Source organism: Chlorocebus sabaeus, chromosome 18 (assembly GCF_047675955.1).
Source record: "Chlorocebus sabaeus isolate Y175 chromosome 18, mChlSab1.0.hap1, whole genome shotgun sequence".
NCBI lineage: Eukaryota > Metazoa > Chordata > Mammalia > Primates > Cercopithecidae > Chlorocebus > Chlorocebus sabaeus.
Window position 1 is genome coordinate 21772362 of NC_132921.1, and position 25231 is coordinate 21797592.

A 25231-nucleotide genomic window follows, 5' to 3' on the forward strand; every position below is an offset into this window, starting at 1 on the left:
TCTCCTACAAAACTGGAGACCACAACATTCAAATCCATAACAAACTGACCTCTCTTTTTGATTCACATTCTAATTATAGAACTCAAGACTGTCAGGTCTTAAATGCTATGTATTTATCTACTGATCTACTTTTTATAATGATCACATTTAGTATTCGTGAGTAACTTCAGGAAATAGCATTTTTCCATGATGTTAGTTTCACAATGTGTTTCTTTTTCTTATTTTTTGAGACAGGGTCTTGCTATGCCACCCAGGCTGGAGTGCACTGGTGTGATCTCAGCTCACTGCAACCTCTGCCTCCTGGGCTTGAGTGATCCTCGAACCTCAGCCTCCCGAGTAGCTGGGACTACAGGTGTGCACCGTCAGGCCCGACTAATTTTTTTTTGCAGAGATAGGGTTTTGCCATGTTGCCCAGTGTGGTCTTGAACCCCTGGCCTCAAGTGATTCACCCGCCCCAGAACCCCAGCCTCCCAAAGTACTGGGATTACAGGTGTGAGCTACCATGCCAGGTTCACAATCTGTTTCTTAAATAAGGAAAAGTAAGTTTTAGATATCAAGAATCCTTCAGAGATTTTTAGATAGCTTTGAATTTGTAAGAATATTAGATGTTATTGACGGAAATACATCTGTCTCTGCTTTGTTAAACAGAATTCACCCTGGTTCTTCATTCTGTCAATAAACACCTACCGAGTGCTATTGGTTATTAAGTGTTTGGTTTTACAAAAGATTATTAAGAACCAGACTTTCCTTCAGGAGTTCCGTTAAATAGGGAGACAAGCCTGACAATATAAACAACCAAAATATAGAAATATGTTCAAAAGACTAATTTTTGGGAGAAAGAAGTGGTAGCAAGAAACTCTTCCTGCTTTCTATTGCAACAGATTATCTTTTCTGATAGTTGTGTAAGTAATCTGGGGTCAGGGGCTCTCTCTTATGCTTAGTTTAAAACAGGTGTAACACCGAAGCCCAAGGCTGTGCCTCATGAGGGTGGTCACTGAACTGCCTAACTGATGAGCGACTACTACCTGCCAGGCTTTGTTCTAAGAACTAGAAAGAGAAAAGGGAACTCCTTAACCCTGTACTGCTCAGACAGCTAGCAAACAAATAATTTCAAAAGCAATGCAATGAGTTCTATAATAGAGGTAAAATCAGAATGCCAAGGGAACAGAGGGAGCCGAGGCTTGAAAGAGTCATAAGAGTATGCCAGGCAGAAAAGGTATTCAAGATGGAAGGAAGAACTGATGCAAAGATGTGGAACGTGAATATGCAAGGCATTTTCGAGAAAATGGAAGCAGCAGGGAGAAACTAAGTTAAGTATAGGTGCCGTGTGTGAGGGCAGAGTAATGGACCATGAAGGAAGGCAAACTTGAAGAGGTCCATGGCAGGGACCAGACTAAGGCCTCTTTATGTCTATGTCATCCTAAGGTATCTGCACACACGTATATGTGTGTGTGTGTGTGCACGCACGCACACACACAGAGAAAGACGAAGCAGGCTGGGCATGTTGGCTCACACCTGTAATCCCAGCACTTTGGGAGGCCGAGGCAGGTGGATCACCTGAGGTCAGGAGTTTGAGACCAGCCTGGCCAACATGGTGAAATCTCACTTCTACTAAACGTACAAAAATTACCCGGGTGTGATAGCACGCGCCTGTAATCCCAGCTACTCCGGAGGCTGAGGCAGGAGGAATCGCTTGAACCTGGAAGGCAGAGGTTGCAGTGAGCTGAGATTAGATGGCACCACTGCACTAGCCTGGGCAACAAAGTAAGACTTTGTCTTAAAAAACAAACAAACAAACAAAACCAAAAACTAAATTACAAAAAAAAAAAAAAAAAAAAAAGAAAGAAAGACAAAGCACATGGATCAAATCTTAACAATGGTTGACATTATAATGGATGAAGTACCTATGTGAAATTTTGCTATGATTTTTGATACTTTAAAATTATTTAAAAGTAAACATTTAAAACAAAATAAAATACGGGGAATCCCCATGCCAACATTCAGTTTCTTTCATTACTTACTCCGGAAGCTCTCTGGGACGTCGCAAACATCCAGCTGTGACCACTGGCTGAATTCAAAGGTGACATTGTTATTAACTCGACAGACATAAAAACCTGCATCTTTTACATGCACTGCATTAAAAATAAGCTCTGATGTATTTCCATTTGGAATCTGTGAAAGAATCAATAAGAGAATAGAAGTGGATGACTCATCAAAAACACATCTTATAAAATATGCTGTACAAAATCTATGATTTCAGTATGGAGCTTTGAAAGTGCAACATTTTTCCCCCAAGTTCTAAAACATTTCTAAGTTAAAAACAGTAACACTTTGAGTTATTTAGGACTCAAGTATTAAAAATCCAGTCTTTTACAAATCCATTAACTAGAGAGTTAAGCTGGTCCCAAATATCTTCCAAAGGCTCACTAACAGAAAACTATTTGCTCTGTCATTTAAGAGATCAATCACTGAGTTCTGAAAGAATCTACAACTGCAACATTTACGAGTTTAGCAGCCATACAGTTTAGCAGCCATACAAACACCACGGCGGCATAGAGAAAACACAGAGAATTAGGCTTGGCTATTGTTTTCAGCTCTGCCCACATTAGCTGGGAAGACATTGGCAAGTTATTTGATGGTGAGACTCCACCTTCTGATCTGCAAAATTCTATAAGAGGATAAACTCCTCAACCAAACAATATCCAATCTCCTTCAAGGTCTAGACAGAGAAGGGCTATGGAAAGCGTATCAATGAGACAGTGAGAGGGGGTGGCCATCCACAGGCCCCACCTCCAATAGTAACATTTCTTTTATTAATGCTTTTTCTGCTCCCAGTGATTGATCAGCTACACCCAACTTTGGCACATTGCCAAGGGGCTTACTCAAGTGCCTCATTACAACAATTCCCTTGCAAAGAACAGGTTAATCTGACGATTTAAAATCTGAAATACTCCCAAATTCAAGACTCTTTCAGCACCTCCATGATGCTCACTGGAACATTTCAGATTTGGGATGCTGAACTTTTAAGTATACAATGCAAATATTTCAGCACCTAAAAAAAATCCAAAATCTGAAATACTTCTGGTCCCAAGCATTTCAGACAAGGGATATTCAACCTGTACTTTAACAAGCTCACTTCCTCCCTCTCCAAACCCCAAGTAACTGAACTCTACTCTCTCCCCTTTCAGTACCTACACCAAAGCAAGAGTATTTTGCTGAGAATGTGACAACTGGGACAACAGGCTGCACTTTGAACTGCCTGACAATACTACTATAAGGTCCTAAGTGTGTTCTCCTTCTAGACTATTGATGTATACTCTCTCCTCAAACCTCCTGTAATCCTAGTTCTCTCAGGTACTGACTTCAGATAGAAATTATCTCCTTTTTCTGCCAACAAATCACAAACCTATCCATGTCTGTACCTATTTATAACTCCTCTGTTCCCTCCTGTTAAAATGGAAGATGCATCTTCTGAACAAAGGCTACTTGGGCTGAAGATCTGTGGAGACCCACTCAGAACCCCAGAGTTGGTACGAAGATTTTATTAAACTGAAGACATCTGGGATTCAATAGATGCAGAAAGAAGTCTTCTCAGGCTTCCTTTATCTGACCCAAAGCAAAAAGTTCTGGGAAATCAGGCTGCCATAAATTCCCTCTTGGGGCAACTTTTACTCCCCTTGGTAGACCAAGAGTAAAACTACCATAAATCTCTCTTTGGGGACTTTATGGTCACAATGAAGAGGAGATACCACTGGTGCCTGCATGAACAAACATTACCACAAACTTTGCTATCTTCCCTTGTTCTTCTCCCCTTTGTCTTTCCTGAACAAACCCATCCATTATGCTCACAGGGCCCCTGCCTTTCCCTACTAAATTAGTTACATAACCAGTTAGCAAGCTACTTCTGAAAGCTCTTGCATGCACACAAATAAGCTTTTTCTCCATTAATCTGTCTTCTGTCAGTTAATTTTCCAATCTTCAACACCTCAGTATATAACACATCTCAGAGGCTCATATGGAAAGCCTAGGGGTCATCCTTGATTTCTCTTCCTTCTCCCCATACTCTATATCTAATCTGTCAGCTTAGTTGACTGTCTCTAAAAGACACATTGAATAATGCACTGTGATCCACCTTCTCTGCTCCACACTACTGCTACTTCCAGTCAAGCAAAGATATTAGACAACTGCTCATCTTGCTGTTCTCTGCTTCCTTTAAGCAGCAAGTTCATGTTTTAAAAGCATGAATCCTGGTTGCGCGCGGTAGCTCACGCCTGTAATCCTAGCACTTTGGGAGGCCGAGGCAGGCGGATCAAGAGATCAGGAGATCAAGACCATCCTGGCCAACATGGTGAAACCCTGTCTCTACTAAAATACAAAAAATTGGCTGGGCGTGGTGATGCACGCCTGTAGTCCCAGCTACTCAGAAGGCTGAGGCATGAGAATCGCTTGAACTGGGGAGGCAGAGGTTGCAGTGAGCCAAGATCATGCCACTGCACTCCAGCATGGCGACAGAGCAAGCCTCCATCTCAAACAAACAAACAAACAAAAAACAAAAAACATGAATCCTACCATGTTACTTCCCTTGCTTAAAACCTTTAGTAGCTTCTCACATTATGTTGCCACTCTGTTGATTTTCCTCATAGCTCTTAACTCACAGGAATTAACAGTGCTTGCTCTGTCCCCATTGGTGTGTAAGCTCTTTGAGGGCAGAGACCTTCTGGTCACTGCTGTATCATCAAGCCTAGAACATGGCCTGGCACAAAACAGGTGCTCGACAAGCACTTGTTAAGTAAACATCTCCTACAATACACCTATGATCATAAGAGTGGTTTCACAAAACTTGACTTGTTAAGAGTTTTAAAATCCATTACAACTCTTCAACTCTAAGATGCGTTTTCCATCCCCAACATTTCTACCTTTCTCCAATCAGGACATAGTTTACAAATGATACACTTAATGTAGTAGGTTTTTTCCACTATTTCTCCTCAAAGGGCATTTATTAAAATGAAAGTAACTTTGCAATTGAGAAAATATGATTTAAAAAATACCTTTAGGTACCATCTTTCAAAAGCCTAGGCATGTAAAACATCCTGTCTAGTTAATTCTCACAACCTCTGATGATAGGAATTCACATGGCTAATAATGGCAGTCAGGGTTCCAACACAGACCTATCTAGTGCCAAAGCTACATGCAATCTTTTTACTACATTCCACAGTTGCTCTGTCTTACCTCTGTGTAACAGACAGAAATAAAAGATTGTATAAAACCACAGAATTCTCTTACAGTATGAGGCAATCCAATTAAAGGAAAAGTCATTCTCAGAACAGCTTTTATTTAGTTTCAGATTTGCAAAGGGAGACATGGCATCAAGTTTGGAAGAAAGCTGAATTACTGGGACTAACAGAGTGAAAAGAATATGGACTTTCTGGGCACTGTGGAAGTGGGAGCAGAGTAGAGAGGGATGAAGGAATGGAAGAGAAAAGCCCACAGAAGTGGGACACAGTGCAGGCAGCCAGACCACTGAGAAATCCCCAGTGCAGGATGGCTTAAGGAACTCTGAAGAAAAGAGAATTCTAAGACGTGATTTGAAATTATTTGTTGGGGGCTGCAGGGATCCAATCATTTCACAAAAGGAATAAATGGCCCATTCTGCCAATCTGAATTTTACTTCAGAATCTACCACAAGGTTCTAAATCTTCTCATACAGATAAAACAGTGATGTGGAAATCTTAAAAAGAATAGCACATTAACTTTCCGTATAGCCTTGAAAATCTTCTAAAGATTTTGGTTGGAACATAATCTGTAGTAAAGAGTTTTGTATATACAAGAATGTACTGGTGATGTTTTATACTTGCTAACACTGTTGCCCTAAGTAATCCCTATTTTCCACAATTTTTAGAGTAGAGAACTGATTTCATTATTGTTTACAATGTTTCTATACGACGATTCTGGAACTGTCTTACCAAAATAATGATTATTGACTACTTCAGTAATAACCTAGCAATGTCTGTCACACTTTTACCAAACTGTTAAAACTACATTTAGGACAATAATGTTAATTAATTCTCTATCATTCTCTCTCCTTATAACAGAAGAATTAAAAGATATATTTTTAAAAATTACCTCTTTATTCATTTTGAACCATTGATATTGAACAAAAGGATGTCCAGTTGCCCGGCAACACAGTTTCACAAACTGTCCAGCCAAGACTGCCTTTGACTCTGGGTTTATAGTAATCTTTATTCCTAAAGAAAAAAAAAATTAAAGTCACAAAAGAGGGATTTTCCTTGTTTATACATCTGAAACCAAAAATCGAAACATTTTAGAAATAACCTGCATATTTATCTTTCTCATAAATCACTCATTCACATCGCCTTCTCAATCAATTTACACTTTGTGAGTTGCTGGCTTTGTAAAATCAGAGGAAAGAAACTTACTCGCAGAAGACTTTGATCTATTGTACTTCCCCATGATTGGGTGGGGGAGAAAATTATTTACCATATTTCTTCAATTTTTAGAAGCTTTTTTCCCCGTATTCTAACACTTCTGAAATCAGGATGCACCTTATAACAGATGCCTGTCAGGCACAGCCATAGCGTCGTTCTCAGTGTCAGCTCATGGAAATGTTTGGTCACAAATGCTCATATAGCTGCCACTTCAGTCGAGTTACATGCACTGCTAGTAACACAAGTGTTAAGTTGCAATGTCTGCTATGGTCTGAATGTATGCCCCCAAATTCATGAGCTGGAAACTGAATCCCGAATGTAACAATGTTGGGAGGTAGAGCCTAGCGGGAGGCTGTACCCTCACAAATGAATTAATGCCACTGTAATAAGGGGGTTTGCAGGAGTGGGTTCTCTCTCTTTTCTGCCATGTGAGGACAAACTGTTCTTCCCTGCTTGCCCTTCTGCCTTGTGCTATGTGAGGACACAGCAAGAAAGCCTTCATCAGAAGCTGATTCTTTGATCATGGACTTCCCAGGCTCTGTAACTGTGCAAAATAAATGTCTGTTCTTTAAAAATTACAGACTGTGGTACTGTACTATGGAAGCATGCAATGGACAAAGATAACATCATTGAAAATGTCTTCAAATTACTGCATTATTATTTAGCATTGAAAAGAAATGATTTTGGAAGAGAAGGACACAGAAACAGAGCAGTGGGATATATATTTGATATACCTGTGACACAAACATTCCTCACTTGAGGAATAACTGCCAACATCGAAGCTTGGAAGACTTTTGATAGGAATTTGGAAGAAAATCCTAGTCAATAATGGAACACCCCCACTCCTTCTCTTGCCTCTCTCTCACTCACTCGCCCCAGGGAAGCACATGACTTATGGCAGGAGGCCATTCAGGTAGCCCTGCAGAGAGGCCCAAGTGGTAAGAGTATTAGTTCATTTTCACGCTGCTGATAAAGGCATATCCACAACTGGGCAATTTACAAAAGAAAGAAGTTTAATAGACATACAGTTCTACGTGGCTAGGGAGGCCTCACAATCATGGTGGAAGGTGAAAGGCATGTCTCACGCGGCGGCAGACAAGAGAAGAGAACAAAGTTTGTGCAGGGAAACTCCCCCTTACAAAACCATCGGCTCTCATGAGACTTATTCACTATCACAAGAACAGCAGGGAAAGACCTGCCCCCCATGATTCCATTACCTCCCACTGAATCCCTCCCACAACACATGGGAATTCAAGATGAGATTTGGGTGGGAATACAGGCAAACCATATCACTGTGGAAAGAAACAGACCTCCCGCCACAGCTGGTGAGGAAATGAGGTCTCCTGACAACACCTGTGAACGAGCCATCTGAGAAGAGGATCCTCCAACCCTGGGGAAACCTTCGGACGACTGCAGACCTGGCTCAGAATCTGACTGATGCCTCACGAGAGACCCTCAGCCAGGACTGCCCAGCTAAGCCACTCCTGGACTGCTATCCTCAGAAACTGTGTGAGATAATACACTGTTGTTGTTTTTCATTTCTGACTTGGGTATAATTGATTATGCAGCAATAGATAACTGACGTAAAAGAAACCAATGCTAGAAAAGTTTACATTTGCAAAAGTTTTCATAAATAAAACTGGGTTAGCTGGCTTTTAGGAAGGGAAGAAAAAGATAATTAAAATTGATAAAACTTAATTTCCTGCACCTACTTTTATTTTCTTTCCTTGTGTATACTGAACGTGACCTCATCACAGTGTCTTTTTCTTCTACCACCCACCAATGCAAAGAAACAAAACAAGACTACCAGTAAAAAGGAAACAGTGTAAATAACAGTAATCTTAATACATCAAAGGTGCTAAACTTTCTAGGAAAAAAAAATGTTCACGAAAGTCATAGCACAAAGACACTAAATAAAACCAAAATTAAAAACCAGTAAATATTTATTGTATACCTAGTACATTGGAGGGTCTCAAGAAACCCTAGAAAATCTTTAGTAAATATAGTAGAGCCTCTCAGAATTTTAAACTCTTGCCAAGGGAGGACATTGATTCACTAATCCTTTATGTAGAGGCCAAGTTAGTACAGGATAGAAGTTCAAAATCTTTCTGAAATCTGTGATACATGTTGGTAGGAAAGGTGGAAAATGGGATAAGCACTCTTGCTGAAGCCAGCAAATTCATAACACTGTATTTGAATGTCCCCATATTTACCATTCATCTGCCAGGAGAGTTTTACATCACAACTTTGAAATACAAAGATTCTGATTTCCCAAGTTTCGATGTGACAGGAAAAAAAGTTGCAACAATGACAAAAGAGAACAATAAACCTAAAAAATATAGGAGTTTTGGCTACCCCAGCTTTAAATGTGAATGTCCTATAGCCACTACAAATTTCATATACCCAAATCCCTTCTGACACAAAATCTACTCCTCTGCCAGTCCCCACAGTTTCCCCATCTCAAAGATGGTAAACCAGTCTTACAGCCTACCACCATCCATCCGGTTATTCAGGACAAAAACTTTGCAGTTTTTAACATCATTCTTAAGGGCCCTAGGATTTTCACAATAGTAAATGAGCACTGGCTTCAACTTTAAAGTTGTCAGTTGCATTAGCCCCTAACAAGAGAGTCAGCCAGGCACTGACTTCTCTCTAGCTATCAAAGTTCTAGATGGCACCTTCTTCCAACAGAAGGCTGTTTCATCTACGCTGAAAAATCTGTTTATTATAGCCATTTTCTTTAATGAGCTGGATCTTTTTTTGCATTTTTGTTTTGAGACAAGGTCTCACTCTGTCACCTAGGCTGGAGTGCAGTGGCATGATCTCGCTCACTGCAACCTCTGCCTTCCAGGTGTAAGCAATTCTCCCACCTCAGCCTCCTGAGTGGCTGGGACCACAGGGAGGTACCACCGTGCCTGGCTAATTTTTTGTATTTTTTGCAAAGATGGGGTTTCACCATGTTGCCCACAATCTAATGTTTTGATTAAACTATATCTACAGGAGGTAAATCCTAGGATGATGTTGGGGTTGAGGGATAAGAGAATAATTGGAGCTAGGTGTATAAATATTAGTGTGTTTTCTCGTGTGAAGGGGGGTTTTATGTTGATTGTATGATATGTAAGTTTTCCTCGTTGCAGTGTGATGAATACGTGGAGGGAATACCGAGGCTGGTATTGAACTCCTAAGCTCAAGCAATCCTCCTGCCTTGGCCTCCCAGAGTGCTAGTACTACAGATACCATGATCAATTGTGAGCCACCATGCCTGGCATTAGCTAGGTCTTCTGGATGACTTGCTGCAGCTTCTCCACCAGTACCTGCTGCTTCACTTTGCACTTTTATGTTACGGAGACAGCTTATTTCCTTAAACCTCATGAACCAACTTTTCTTCCGCAGCTTCCTCATCTCTCTCAGCCTTCACAGAAATGAGGAGAGTTAGGGCCTCACTCTGGATTAGGCTTTGGTTTAGCGGCATGCTGTGGCTGGTTTGATCTATCCAGACTACTACAACTTTCTCCATCTCAGCAATAAGGCTGTTTTGCCTTCTTATCATTCGTGTGTTCACTGAAGTAGCATTTTTAGTTACCTTCAAGAACTTTTCTTTTGCATTCATAACTTGGTTAACCGGCACAAGAGGCCTAGCTTTCAGCCTATCTCAGCTTTTGATATGCTTTCCTCATTAAGTATAATCAATTCTAGCTTTTGATGTAAAGTGAGAGACTTTTGATGTAAAGTGACTCTTCCTTTCACTTGAACACTTAGAGATCACTGTAGGGTTATTAATCAGACTAACTTCAATATTGTTGTGTCTCAGGGTATAGGGAGGCCCAAAGAGGGAGGGGGGAAGTGGGAGAGGAAGAGGGACAGGGAGGGAGAAGGAGAGGAAGAAAGAGAGAGCATGCGAGAGAGGGGAATGGCCAGCTGGCGGAGCAGTCGGAATACACGTGACATTTATCAATTAAGCTCACCTTCTTATGGGGGCATAATTTGTGGCACCCCAAAACAATTATAGTATTTTTTTTTTTCCTTTGCAATGCAAGGGCTCTTTATTGTCAGTGAGACCACCAGGCTAGATGAGCACTGAGGCTCCAGGGGGACCCCAGACCCTCTTCAGTGGGAGAAGGCAAAGGCGGGTTTCAGGCCTCAGAGTGGTCCTTGGCTCACACAACACCATGTAAATACAGAGCTAAAAACTTCCTGGATGTCTCCTACTGGAAACCAGTCAGTCCAACACATTCCACAACCACCTTTTTTTTTTTTTTTTTTTTTTTTTGAGACAGAGTCTCGCTCTGTCGCCCAGACTGGAGTGCAGTGGCGCGATCTTGGCTCACTGCAACCTCTGCCTCCCGGGTTCAAGCAATTCTCCCGCCTCAGTCTCCTGAGTAGCTGGGATTATAGGCACGTGCCACCACACTCGGCTAATTTTTTTTTTTTTTTTACTGGAGATGGGGTTTTACTGTTAGCCAGGCTGGTTTCAATCTCCTGACCTTGTGATCCACGTGCCTCAGCCTCCCAAAGTGCTGGGATTACAGGCGGGAGCCACTGGGCCCGGCCCCACCTTCTTTTTGATCACTGGGAGACACCAAAAATGCTGAGAGTAGCTGGTATGATTCCATCCAGACCAAACTCTTGCCACACTTGTCAGAGGCCAGGTCTGTGGTGTTCAAGTGTAACACCAGGAAATGGAATGCACGTCTGTCTGTGCATATACTCTGCACAACCACGGACTGCTCCAGGATCTTGGTGTCGTTCCCATAGAGGAGCTGGGCCTGAGCCAGGGCAATGCCAAAAGCAAACAGGATCATCTTGGCTCACAGCTGATCTGGTTGAAGGCTATGTGGTTGTAAACTGGCTTTCTCCAGGAACTGCAGGATATGGAGATAGGGGTAAGGATAGCCCTCCCAGAATCCTGTGCCATCTTCCACATCATAAACATTGCATTCCTGAAGATCAGTGGGGGGGGGGGGGGGGGGGGGGGTTGGGGATAGAAGGTCTCAAGAACAGAGTTTTTAGTAGCTTCAACCTCTTCTCTGGAGGAGATGAGGGGGACAGAGGATCCTTGGCACTCAGCGGTCTCCACTAGAACCATGACCCTGAAGAAGAGATTCAATTCCAGGTGGTGGATAACGTGGAGTTTTGGGCACAAATATGCCTGGCCAGAGAAGGATGCTTGAGAATTGGAGACTTACACAACTGTATCAGACTGTCTACAATGACCGGACAGCAGGCCTCTCTCCTGAGGATGTCCTCAGTACAGTGCCAGAGACAGGCATGAGAGATCAAATTCAGAAGACACTCATCTTGGTTCTCTATGTGGTTCCCTGTATCATCAACAAGGCTAAGTACTTTCTCAGGAAGGCGTTCTATTAACTTGGCCTTGGTAAGCCAGAGGGCCTGCTTGACACCCCTGAGAAGGCGGCAAGGCTGGTGAAAGACATAGCACGCCTCATCTTTGTATAGTGGCTGCTTGTGAATGGAGCTTGAGCAGAACTTTGGAGGCTTCGAGTCAGGGTCCCAGGGTCATGAATAGGGGGTGAGCAGAAGTTTGGGTGTTTGTAGCCAGGGTCCCAGGGCAGGAGGATCAGCAGTGGCAGCCCGGGCGTGAAGTACATCTTTCCCACGGAGGGGATGGGCTCCAGTCCAGGGATCTCGTACACTCCGTCCAGGGGAGAAGGCTCTGGCTTCCACATGGAGTGCATGCCCCACTTACAGGGGCCCCACTCCACGTCTCGGGGCCCCGAAGCCCCCAAGGTTGAGCTGCCTGGAGCTACCCAGTGCCTGCCTAGCAGTCCCCAATGCCAACACCATACTGATCTGGTCTTCTTAAGACCACCACCTGGATGCCGCCATCTTTCCACGCACCAACAATCACAGTAGTAACATCAAAGATCACCGATCACAGATCACCATGACAGATATAATGAAAAAGTTCGAAATATTGTAAGAATTACCAAAGCGTGACACAGAGATATGAAGTAAGCACATGCTGTTGGAAAAATGGCACTGACAGTTGCTAGACACAGGGTTGCCGCAAGCTGTCGACTTGTAAAAATGAAGTACCTGCAAAGTGCAATAAAGTGAAGCATAATAAAACAAAGTGTGCCTGTACTTAGAATAAGAAATCCAAATTCCTTACCAGGGCTACAAAGTCCTCCACGAACTGCTCCCTCCTTTGGCCCCTCCCGCTCTCCTCCAGGCTCACCAAGCTCCAGCCGTACTGGGCCTCCTTCCTTCCACAAGCCAAGCTCTTTTCTGCCTTCCACTTACCAGTCTTCTGCTGGGTTCCCCCAAACAAGCTCTGCTCTGCCATCCCCCACAACCACCACCCCCCTGGCTTCCACTGTTCTACTGTTTCATGGCAGGCCCTTTCCTCATCATCCAGGTTTCTTACTAAATTATCACCAGCTTCTCTGGGAAATGTCTCTAAATTAGGTACCTTCCCACCCCCACAGTTATCTATTACATTCACCCAGTTCAGTGTCCTTCACTTTCTAAAATCCCTGTTTCTTACTGTTCGTCTTAGGTACTAAAATAGAAGCTCCATGAGAGCAAGGACCTTGATGGTCTTAGTCACCAGTTCATTCAGCACCTAGAATTGTGCCCAGCACATGGCAGTGCAGTGGGTGTTAGTGGGTGTTCAACATGTGTTTGTTGAATATACATAATAATACTAGAAATTACTACAGCAGCAAGTTACTGCTTTACATGTACCAGGCATTTTTATCCCTAACCTTTGAAATAACCACACAAGGTAGATACTACTTACATCTATGTTACAATGAAAATAAGGTACGTAATTTGCAGAAGGTCACCCAGATTACCTGGGCTAAATTACACTGAGACTGTTTGTTTTTTTTTTTTTACATTGTAAAATGGCAGAACCAGGATGCAAACCTAGGTTTTCCTGCCTTTTAAAGGTTTTAAACCCTTATGCTTTGCTTTCTCAGTGATTCTGATTCTTTTTTTGTTTTTCTGAGATACGGTCTTGCTCTGTCACCCAGGCTGGAGTGCAGTGGCATGATCAGGGTTCACTGCAGCCTCAACCTCCTGGGCTCAAGCTATCCTCCTACCTCAGCCCCCTAGTAGCTGGGTCTAAGCGTGTGTATCACCATGCCTGGCTACTTTTTGCATTTTTTGTAGAGGCAGGGTTTGGCCATGTTGCCCAGGCTCGTCTTGAACTCCTAGGCTCAAGCAATCCACCCCATTTCAGCCTCCCAAAGCACTGGGATTATTGGAGTGAACCATCATGCCTGGCCTCTTGGTGATTCTCAATATATCTCCCGTGGTAATCCGCTTTCTGCCACAGTGAGCCTATCTTACTGAGAAAGTATATCACACAAAGAGCAATCCCACACCAGGACACTGCTCATGAATATATACCATGACAAATATTCTCTGCCACTATACAAGGAGATAAGAGACAAGAATGACGGAAAGGGTTTTTCCTCTCGAGTATTTTACAAAGAAGTAGGTGACTACTGGAAAGGGACCACATGGCCAGGTTCTAAAAGTTATCCTTCCTTTGTGTGGGACACAAGACTAAGTGATTTTTAAAATTAGTACTATTTTTATTTTTTTGTAGAAACAGGGTCTTACTACATTGTCCAGGTTGGCCTCATATGTTGCCCAGAACTCCTGGCCTCAAGGGATCCTCCTACCTCAGCCTCCCAAAGTGTTGGGATTACAGGTGTGAGCCACCATGCTGGGCTAAGACAAAGTGGCTTCTTTTTTTTTTTTTGAGACGGAGTCTCGCTCTGTCGCCCAGGCTGGAGTGCAGTGGCCGGATCTCAGCTCACTGCAAGCTCCGCCTCCCGGGTTTATGCCATTCTCCTGCCTCAGCCTCCCGAGTAGCTGGGACTACAGGCGCCCGCCACCTCGCCCGGCTAGTTTTTTTTTTTTTTTTTTTTGTATTTTTTAGTAGAGACGGGATTTCACCGTGTTAGCCAGGATGGTCTCGATCTCCCGACCTCGTGATCCGCCCGTCTCGGCCTCCCAAAGTGCTGGGATTACAGGCTTGAGCCACCACGCCCGGCCATACAAAGTGGCTTTTAATGTACATCTAAATTCACAGTTTATAAGCCTGTCCTGCACCAACAACTTTATTAATAAGCAAGGGGGTGTGTGTGTGTATAAAATATATATACAATTTATTGCTTCAAAGACTGAGAATTGAAAGGCAAAATGTGATTTGGAAACCACCCCTGGTGAATAGTCAAGAAAATTAGTTGCAATACCTCCCATGTTTTAACCACACAAATTTCCTTCCTCCCACAAAGCCTTGTGCGACAGGGACCCATGGTCAACCCTTAGCCACCCCAATGCAGCACCCACTAGTGAGAAGGTGCTGAACAAAGGTAAAAAAAGAATATGGTATAGTGCTACGTAGGCTGTATGAAGGCACACAAATGAAAGTTCTATTTTAAACGGTGAACACACAGCTTCCTGGCAAACAAGCATATTTTTCAGATAACATCTACAAAGAAGTCAGAGAAGTTACTTGATTTCCTGTAACCCTGGGAGAATGTGACTAGGTACAATGGAACCAAGGATCGTGCTTTCAACTACACACACATATGCTGATAAACAAGTACATGCTACTAAGCAATAAAACAAAAAGTTAAAACCCTGCTGGAATAAGAAAGATAGGATAATTTTTCACAAAAGGGCACATCATAGCTTCCCTTGAAGTTATTCTCTCTCACAACACATTTAAATGTTGATGCAGTTTATCAATAAATACTTTTTCCAGAAACAGATCTATTCTGTACACTGAAGTTCATCTACTTTCAAAGGCCATGAAACAACAACAAAAAAAGATTTTCATCAACTTCCATCTAAAACTCATCCTCAAAGTTACTCTGCAATCTTCTACGCTATCACAGGGAGTACCTACATGCCCCACACCGTGCCCAAATAAATATCATTCCTCTTCCTCTAACAATTTCCCCCACTATATAACCAAAGTAGGTCCATGTGTGTCCCTCCCACGGCATTATACAAAGTACGTCCACATGTTTCTCTTACATGTCAACTGAAATTTGTATAGATTGTAGCTAAATCTAGTCTCCCACATCACATTCCTTATCCTGTTACATTGCCTGAGACTCCCCTCAGCACTCCACACCCAGAAAGACACTCCTTCAGCCCTGTTCACCAGCCCTTTCTCTCCCTCTACTTCTTCCTTATATTCATGCCCATCCATACCATCTTTTTCTCTCTTCACTTCTGGATATTTTTCTTTGAGGAATAATTGCCAATTTCCCGATGGTCATGAAATAAGAAAAGTCCCTTACAAACAAGATCCAGTCTCTGAGCACTTTTTCAGTTGCCAAGAAGAAAAAAATTAAAGTCCCATGGGTCAAAGAGGCAACTGAGGTAATAATACAAAACTAAGTTCCTTAATTCAGAAATTTCCTAGCATAATGGAAATGGCATGGAGTTCAGGTCAGGGTCAGCAGATCTGGTTTTTAATCCCCACCTTTGTTAATAACTGTGACTTTGGCCAAATGATAACTTTTGGAAATCTCATTTTCCATATAAATGTTTGTTGGTTAAAATTTAAATGTTCACAATAGTACTGTTCTGTCGCTTCACAGAATTGTGAAGATAAAATGTGAAGGTATTTTAGAAACTAAAGAATAATATTAAACAATCTTTGCACTTATTTTAGAAATTAAAAATTAATAGCCAAAACATAACAACGCATGTGTTACAATGGACCTAAGAAAAAATGATACAAAATAAAAAAGGAGTAGAGGCAAACAGAAAGGATATTACTGAAAAGATGGCACATGACCCTGCCACAGACATCTCACAGGTACCCTCAGTGAGGCACCTTTCATAAGAAGAGTGATATAAAATAGCAATATCACAACACTTGAGCTGAAAAGCAACTTGGGATTCATCTTAATGAGACCCACATCAAGAATGCTAGTTCTCTCTGAACAGCTCCCATTGTTCAGCCTCTGGTCTGCCCATTCCAGGTTAAGGGCATCACTTCTCCAGGCAACCATTTCGTGAGGTATGTAACTAGGACTGATGAAGCCTATAATTCTACACTCACAATGTTTTCACTTAAAACAAAAGAAACAGGGGCTGGGCGCGGTGGCTCAAGCCTGTAATCCCAGCACTTTCGGAGGCCCAGACGGGTGGATCACGAGGTCAGGTGATCGAGACCAGCCTGGCTAGCACAGTGAAACCCCATCTCTACTAAAAAAATACAAAACACTAGCTGGGCGAGGTGGCGGGCGCCTGTAGTCCCAGCTACTCGGGAGGCTGAGGCAGGAGAATGGCGTAGACCCGGGAGGCAGAGCTTGCAGTGAGCTGAGATCCGGCCACTGCACTCCAGCCTGGGCGACACAGCAAGACTCTGTCTCAAAAAAAAAAAAAAAAAAAAAAAAGAAACAAATACGCTGGGTGTGGTGGCTCATGCCTGCAATCCCAGCACTTTGGGAGGCCGAGGTGGACAGATTACCTGAGGTCAGGAGTTTGAGACCAGCCTGGCCAACAAGGCGAAACCTCGTCGCTACTAAAAATACAAAAATTAGCTGGGTGTGGTGGCACGCACTTGTAATCCCAGCTACTCAGGAGGCTGAGGCAGAAGAATCACTTGAACCTGGGAGACGAGGTTGCAGTGAGCCAAGATCACGCCACTGCACTCCAGCCTGGGTAACAGAGTGAGACTCAAAAAGCAAGCAAACAACAACAACAAAAGAAACAAAAGCACCCTGAACTACACATCTGAGTCTATCTGCATTTGCCAATAACACAGATGTCAATATTGGTTGCTTTGGAATCAGTCTTTGAAACTTAAATAAGATCTAAAAAAAAATCATTACAGACCTTTGGTTCAAAACTATTTCAACACATTCATTTAACCCCCTTCTCCAGTTCCCACTGAGATGAGCAAAGGGATAAAAGTAGGGAAACGGGCCCGGCGCGGTGGCTCAAGCCTGTAATCCCAGCACTTTGGGAGGCCGAGACGGGCGGATCACGAGGTCAGGAGATCAAGACCATCCTGGCTAACCCAGTGAAACCCCGTCTCTAGTAAAAAATACAAAAAAATAGCCGGGCGAGGTGGCGAGCGTCTGTAGTCCCAGCTACTCAGGAGGCTGAGGCAGGAGAATGGCGTAAACCCGGGAGGTGGAGCTTGCAGTGAGCCGAGATCCGGCCACTGCACTCCAGCCTGGGCGACAGAGCGAGACTCCGTCTCAAAAAAAAAAAAAAGTAGGGAAACAATTTACTAGCGCTGGAAAATGGGATGAACACCATCCATTCGTTAAAAACCAGAAGCAATTTCTCTATCATGTAATTCAAGTAAGAGCAGACTGAGGGGCAAGTTGGCCAACCCATGTGCAGTGGAAATGCTTGACCAGAGAGAAAGCAACAGAGAGTAAACCTCGATCCTCTGAGGCTCCTTCAGAAAATAGATAAAATTATAATTCCAGAGGGAGTTTACACTCAGACTTCATGCTGAGTGACTGCTGAAGCTGGCTCCTCATCACAGAAACTGTTCTACTTAGAGATGCGTGGATACTGCCCTAGCTATTTCTGGGCACCAAAACAAATTCAGAAAAGAAACTTGGTCATTTTCTCAAAAGACAGAGAAACTCCACATGATAGTTACCTCTCAGAGATACCTCTGACTGTAGTTGGAACCATCACTTGGAACAGAATATGGCAACGTAAGACTATAGTTTCTCATTTAATCAAAAGAAATCTAAAGTTTCCCCTTCTCCCTGCATTTAGACCTCAAAGGCCAGTTCAACCAGGCTTCTCTCTGTAAGGACAGAGAAAAATCATCAGAATTCCTGCGGAATAAGAAGTAATGTCCTTCTATGAAATAGTATTAATGCAAAAAAGAGAAAACATTAGAATATTTCTATTTTGTATTTTCACTAAGACTCAAGAATATAGCAAAGAGGGAAAACTGGAGATCAGATAAACTTACTATATATATATTTTTTACAACTGTCTTGGATATGATCTTTTACATATGTCTCCCCTACTAAACTATGACCTATCAGCAGGTGGAAACTATTGCTTTATTCATCTCTAAACTCACAGTGCCTAGCATAATGCCTAGCACAGCAAAGGTACTGCAACACAGTAAACTTTAGTGAATGCATGAGGCAAACCACCAATTAAGTTGATTATATCAGAGCTTATCTTCTTAATATAATTACAGTAGCTTTTATTCTCAATATCTTTATTAAAATATTAAAATTCCTCTCTATAATTCTTATATTTCTTTATTCTACTATGTATAAATAGAATAAGTCGTCTGGGTGCAATGGCTCATGCCTGTAATCCCAGCACTTTGGGAGGCCGAGGCAGGTGGATCACCTGAGGTCAGAAGTTCGAGACCAGCCTGATCAACATGGAGAAACCCCATCTCTACTAAAACTACAAAATTAGCCAGGCGTGGTGGCATATGCCTGTAATCCCAGCTACTCAGGAGGCTGAGGCAGGAGAATTGCTTGAACCCGGGAGGCGGAGGTTGCAGTGAGTCAAAATCACGCCACTGCACTCCAGCCTGGGCAAGAAGAGTGAAACTCCATCTCAAAAAAAAAAAAAAAAAAGAGTAAATCTTAGATTGTTCATACTAGATGCTAGGTAATAAGCTAACAAATTAATTACTTCTTCCTAAAATTACTGAGCTTTATTAGATCCCAAAATATTTACTGTTAAATCAATAACTAACATTCAAGCAACAACCAATTCCTAAGGATATTACATGGCTAACATGACATAAAACCTCACAGAAAAAGTGCACAAGTGGTAACATCGAAACAGGGCGGTGGCTCCTGCCTGTAATCCCAGCACTTTGGGAGGCCAGGGCAGGTGGATTGCTTGAGCCCAGGAGTTCAAGACCAGCCTGGGCAACATAGCGAAACTCCGTATCTACCAAAAATAAAAAAAAAAATCAGCTGGGTGGTGCGTGCTTGTAGTTCCAGCTACTCAGGAGGCTGAGGTGGGAGGATTGCTTGAGCCTCGGGAGGTAGAGGCTGCAGTGAGCCAAGATCAAATCGCTGCATTCCAGCCTGGGAGACAGAGCAAGACCATTTCTCACAAAATATTTAAAAAACAAAACAAACAATATTTCCCTACAGCTCACAAATGGACTGAAGAGAAAATTAAAAACAAAAAGAGAAAAAGAAACTGCTTTCCTTTTCCTATTCTCTCCTCAAATGCAAAAAAGCCCTATAAGATAATCTTGAGAAAGCCTGTAAGCCAAATATCAGGATAATCTGCACTGGGGAAAATTGATAGAAAAGTGCTAATCCTATTTGGAAAAAAACACAATGAGCAAAAATGGATTTTTCAAAGGAAGATTACTAACGTTTATTAGGGTAGCACTTTATTAGTCGCTGGCCTGTCAAAAATAAAAATACAATGTTATTTAAAAAATTCAGGCAAATTGTTATACCTAAATAAATATACGACTCAATTTCAGTCAAGCCCGGTTTCACATATGGGAACCTTAAAAAAATTCCGAAACCCTAGATCTCAGGCCAGTGATCACAACACAAATCAAAAGAGATATGAGGCCCCTATCATTGTATAGATGAAATTCAACACAGCATCATCTCATGTAGCTCCTATAACTCTGCGAGGTAGAGAATACTTATGTTCATTTTATAGACTTGGCAAACAATGGTTAGAGTAATTAAGCATAATTATTGAAAAAGAGAATGAAATACATGTTATACTTACTTCCCAGAAAGGTTTCCTAAGCTTTCAGAGGCCCTAATATTCCATAAAGTATGAGAACTTACTAAAGTAAGTAAAAGTAGACTTTACTAAGTATGAGACTTTACTAAGTATGAGAACTTGGACTTTACCAGCATGAAACCTAGACTGGTAGATTTCAAATATCACTACTCCTGGGTGCTGCTTCAGGTACCAGCAATATAATAATTAATAAATACCACTTTAGGAAGTCTACTGTTTCTATCAGTAATGGGCCAGGTTTAAAAGAGAAAGTTTACTGTTTGGTGCCAGTCAACGGTTGCATTTGGGAGGGTGGCATTAGCAGCTACTTATTCCCACTCCAGCCCTGCTGGTACGAAGAGGCGCTGGGAAACAGAAGGCAAGCATCCAATACAGTGTGTATCACATTCATAGGGCATTTATCAGAGGCCTATTTTACCACCTACAGTGGGCCTTGTAAAGCAGGGATGACTGGGAGTCCAAGTCTCCTTATTTATAATCCAGGGCCCTTTCCATTTGCAGTAAACTACAAATAGAAAACTAGTTACCTCCCCAGTATCTGCTGCTTCCTTTTTCCTTCTAATAATTCCAGTTTTGTTTGGTGATCCATGTGGTTCCAGGAAAGCTGACTCAACCCAACTCCACTCCTGGCTTCAAGCCAGGCGAGTCAGCACATTCCATCTCCTTGGCACAGTGACAGGTTTAGAGTTAGGCATGTGACGGAAGCTAGTTAACCAGATGAACTCTCTGGGTTTTGCTGGGACAAGAACGAAGAGCCCAGAAACAGCCAGCAAACATCTTGGGCTATGTGGAAAGTCAGTCGTGGAAGGAAGCCAATGCCAAGAAAGGAAGAGCAAAGACAAAAACCAACCAACTCCTTGAGAACAGGATTATTCCTTGATTCTCTTGAAGCCAAACCAGCTCTAAGCTTTTCAGTTAGAAGGAGAAATGTATTCTCTTTATTAGGTCTATTTGAGTTGGGGTTTCTGGTACATGTAACTGACAGCATACCACTATACCATGTGTTCCTAATTCCCTATCCCACAACTAACAATAAAAAATAACATCTCAATTATAGTTTTAAGATCCTCATGTTAACTTAAAAATACATCATAACCAAGCTGGTTATAAAATGAAAAGGTATACATCAAAACCACGTAAAATAGAGTGCATCAGGTCCTTCGTCCACTGCGCTTCCAAGTTCAACCAGACTCTCTGCTTCCGGTGGGACAAATAATGGCCACTGGACCCCCGGGTAAGGAAGGAGGCCTGCAGTGCTGCCACAACCAGGCAGCTTCGATGGCATGTCCCTCCTGCCTCCCACCACTGCTGTAGACCAACTCTATCTGCAGCTGACAAGAGAGGAGCTGAATGGAGAAGAAGGACTGTTTCCTAAGCCTCACCTGATGTGGGAAGTGCAAAGCCTCACCCAATGTCGGTAATTCAGGAAAAACTCATAAGGTTATAAGGCTGAGTTATACGTGGTTTTGATGTGTACCATTTCAACATTCAACAGCCTCACTGCAGCAAAAACACTTAAACATTTGTCATACTTGCTTTACCTCATCTATACAGATATATAGGATTAAATATATGTTCATTTTTTTGGCTGTACTATTCCAATGCACATTATAGGAATCTTCTCCCTAAATACTTTAAAATGCATCTCCTTTTAAAAAAAAGGACATTCTCCTATAGCATCATTATCATATGATAATTACTTAATATGTCAAATATGTAGTTACATTTAGATTTTTCCAACTATCTCAAAAATGTCTCATGTAGCTGGTTTCTTCAACCACAACCCAACCAATATTCATGCGCTGCATTTGCTTTTTATGCGCTCTTTAGTCTCAACCTGGGAAAGCAAACAAGGCACTACACATTTACATTTTCCAAAAATACTTAACACCATTCACCTGGTCAAAAAGAGATATTTTCTTCTAAGTTTGGCTCCATGAACTCCTAAGAACCAAACCTACCTGGGGGGCTGAGAAGCTGAAGAACTTCAGTGTGCTCCATAGCCTGCAGGAAATCACTCAGTTCTGTGACTGTGCAACCTTTTTCACCCATTAACTTCAGCAGACACAGGCTGGGGCTTCCTTCAGGCTCCAGCACCTTAAGAGAACACTGCTCCAGGTCGAGGCAACTGAAAGCAACAGAAAGAATTCAAGTCAACAGCTTTCTTCCACATGCTACACCTGCTACATATCTGGACCGCGGTGGTGCTGTACGGAATAAGTCACAAGGGAGTGGGTGGGTGGTGACAAACTTTCACATAATGAATGCAAGTATCCTTTCCTCCTCTTTCCTCATGGGGAATCCCTCTTTATTCCCTTCTCCCACTCAGCTCCCATGATTATTAAATCAGGAGAATAAGAAATCTAGAAACAGGATATGAGAGAAATTGAGCCTTGATACTTAAAGGTTTTTTGCCATTAATTTAGGAATGGGGAATAGGAAGGCCAGAAAAATTTCCTTACTCCTTCTTCAAAGACGGTGAAATACAAAGTGACCCCAAATGAAGCCCCAGTAGGCTACATTTTGCTGCCTCCTGAGTGAAAGAAATATGTACTCATTCCATTAGGGAACCAAAATACCTTAAATCATAGGCACATGCATGTATACAAATGGTGTTGGTAGTACTCTGAATTGAAAGGAAGAGAGCTAATGTCTCAAAAATGACACTAAACAGAACAATCAATGTTACAAGGTTAGCAATGGAAAAACATTTAAAATATCCTTAATTACTAGTTTAAATACAGTAGGGCATGCATATCAAATGAAATGCTGTTAATACAGTAAAAAAAAACTGAGCCTGAGGTAAAGGCATAGGTCTTCAAGACATACTGAGAAATGAAGGAATTAACATAAACAACTGTATATTTTACACTATTTGCATTAACAAGATAGTATGTCTATGTGTATATTCATACAAACAAAGGAAGATATAGAACAGTGTTTGCTATTACCAAGATCCTTTGTGTGTGTTCTTATACATGGAGAGTAAACTTTGAAAAGGTATCTAAGAAACTCATAGCCATGGTTGCCTCAGAGAGGGTAAGAGAGTAGAGGTCATGGCTGGATGATCTACTTTTCACTATAACCCCTTTTGTATGGTTGATTTTTTATGTGTATTTATTTTTTGATAGTTTTTTTTTTTTTTTTTTAATAGAGATGGTGTCTTGCTATGTTGCCTAGGCTTGTTTCGAACTCCTGGGCTCAAGCGATAATACCGCCTCTGCCTCCCAAAGTGCTGGAGCCACCACTCCTGGCTCTTTTGGTAATTTTTAAAAAGTATATTTAGAAAGAGAACCAGTACTATTGACATTCAAAGTACTTAGGCTGGGCATGATGGCTCACACCTGTAATCCCAGCACTTTGGGAGGCCAAGGCAGGCGGATCTCATCAAGCCAGGAGTTTGAGATCAGCCTGGCCAACATGGTGAAACCCCATCTCTACTAAAAATACAAAAGTTAGCTGGTGTGTGGTGGCGCACGCCTGTAGTCCCAGCTACTCAGGAGGCACAAGAATCGCTTGAACCCAGGAGGTGGAGATTGCAGTGAGCTGAGATCGTGCCACTGCACTCCAGCTTGGGTGACAGATCGAGACTCTCTTAAAAAAAAAGAAAAAAGAAACCAAAGTACTTCTAAGTACCTAGAAATATCCTACTGCAGGGACCACAGCCTGTGGGCCAAATGTGTTCAGCTACCTGATTTCCGTAAATAAAGTTTTATTGGAGCACAGCTATACTCATTCATTCACGTATTTACAAATGTCTATGGCAGCTCTCCTGATACAACAGCAGAGCTGAATACCTGGCTGCAAAGCCAAAAATATTTACCACTGGGTCCTCTATGGAAATAGTTTGCTAACCCTTCCTTTAAAGAGTGTCTTACTGTCCTTTTGTTAAAACTATTCTTTTAAAAATAGCAGTATTTAACATACATATACAATTTCCTTTTCCATGTTACTGTGTGCCGCAGTGGTATACGAGATTAGAAAGATAGGTTAAGATCAGATCATAGAAGGCCACGAAGAATGGAACAATGATATGAATTGTAATCATTTTATAGAAGGGGAAAATACAAGTATGAAACATGCAAGGGGAGACAAAAGAATAAAGTAAAAACCAAGCAATCAATGACACAAAAACTTTCCCAAAGAAACATAACCAACAACAGCCAACCAAAGTGTTTAGATAATCTGCGTGATATACTGTAGAATTCATACCTCATCCATCTTTGCAGATCCTGCTCCTTTTCCTGCCAATTTCAATTACAGTCCCATATTAACTCTAGCTTCTCTATAAGGTCCTCCTAGACCACACCAGTCCACCAAACACACTTTATACACACAGTCTTCTAATTGCACTAATGTTATAGACAACTGTTTTTCTAAATGGCCAGTGAGTACATACTTTAGATATTCTGAGCCATAAAGTCTCTATCACACATTCTTCTTTGTTGTTGGTTTTGTTTTACAATTTGTAAAACACAAAAACCAGTGTTAAATCATGGGTTATATGAAACAAGTAGCAACCTGGATTTGGGCCTTAAGCAGTCTTGTGCAGACTTGTTTCATGTTTTATCTCACATAATTTAACCTCAGAACTGTGAGCTTTTCTTCCTGCTCATGAAGAAAAGCTTCTTTATCCAACTAGATTATAGTAAACTCCTTGAAAACAGAAACCCCCGCATATTAAACATACATGTGTGTGTATACCCACACACAGAGACATAAAATCCCTCAATACCTAAAATTCTGTCTTGTCCATATTAATTATGCATAAATGAAAGATTACTGAATGAATTTCAATCATAACTGTCAAGGCTGAAAGCCTGAATAGATGCAAGGGGTGAAACATAATAGTGCTGGGGTGTGACAGAATCAAGGTTAGCAAGCTATTTTATTGCTTGAAATATTAATCCTCATTCATTTTGAGTAGTCTTATTAAGATGCTACCATACCATTTATACTGTCATCCAAGATTTATAATTCAACGATGTTAATTATTTCATATGGAAAAAATGTATACGATCAAATTAATTTCATTAGTAACATTATCTACTTCA

The 25231-nt window shown here is 41.8% G+C and overlaps 1 protein-coding gene and 1 pseudogene across 2 annotated transcripts in view; both read right to left on the reverse strand.

The window, feature by feature from the left end:
• Window positions 1-25231, reverse strand: part of MALT1 (MALT1 paracaspase) — an 81059-nt gene that overhangs the window by 49176 nt on the left and 6652 nt on the right. For both annotated transcript variants that reach the window (XM_008013950.3, XM_008013951.3), the window contains exons 2-4: window positions 22139-22305; window positions 6124-6245; window positions 2022-2172 (exon numbers count right to left, since the gene is read on the reverse strand). In XM_008013950.3, the coding sequence (XP_008012141.1) occupies window positions 2022-2172; window positions 6124-6245; window positions 22139-22305 (440 nt within the window). The remainder of the gene's footprint in view (window positions 1-2021; window positions 2173-6123; window positions 6246-22138; window positions 22306-25231) is intronic.
• Window positions 10525-12338, reverse strand: LOC103244207 (large ribosomal subunit protein mL37-like; annotated as a pseudogene).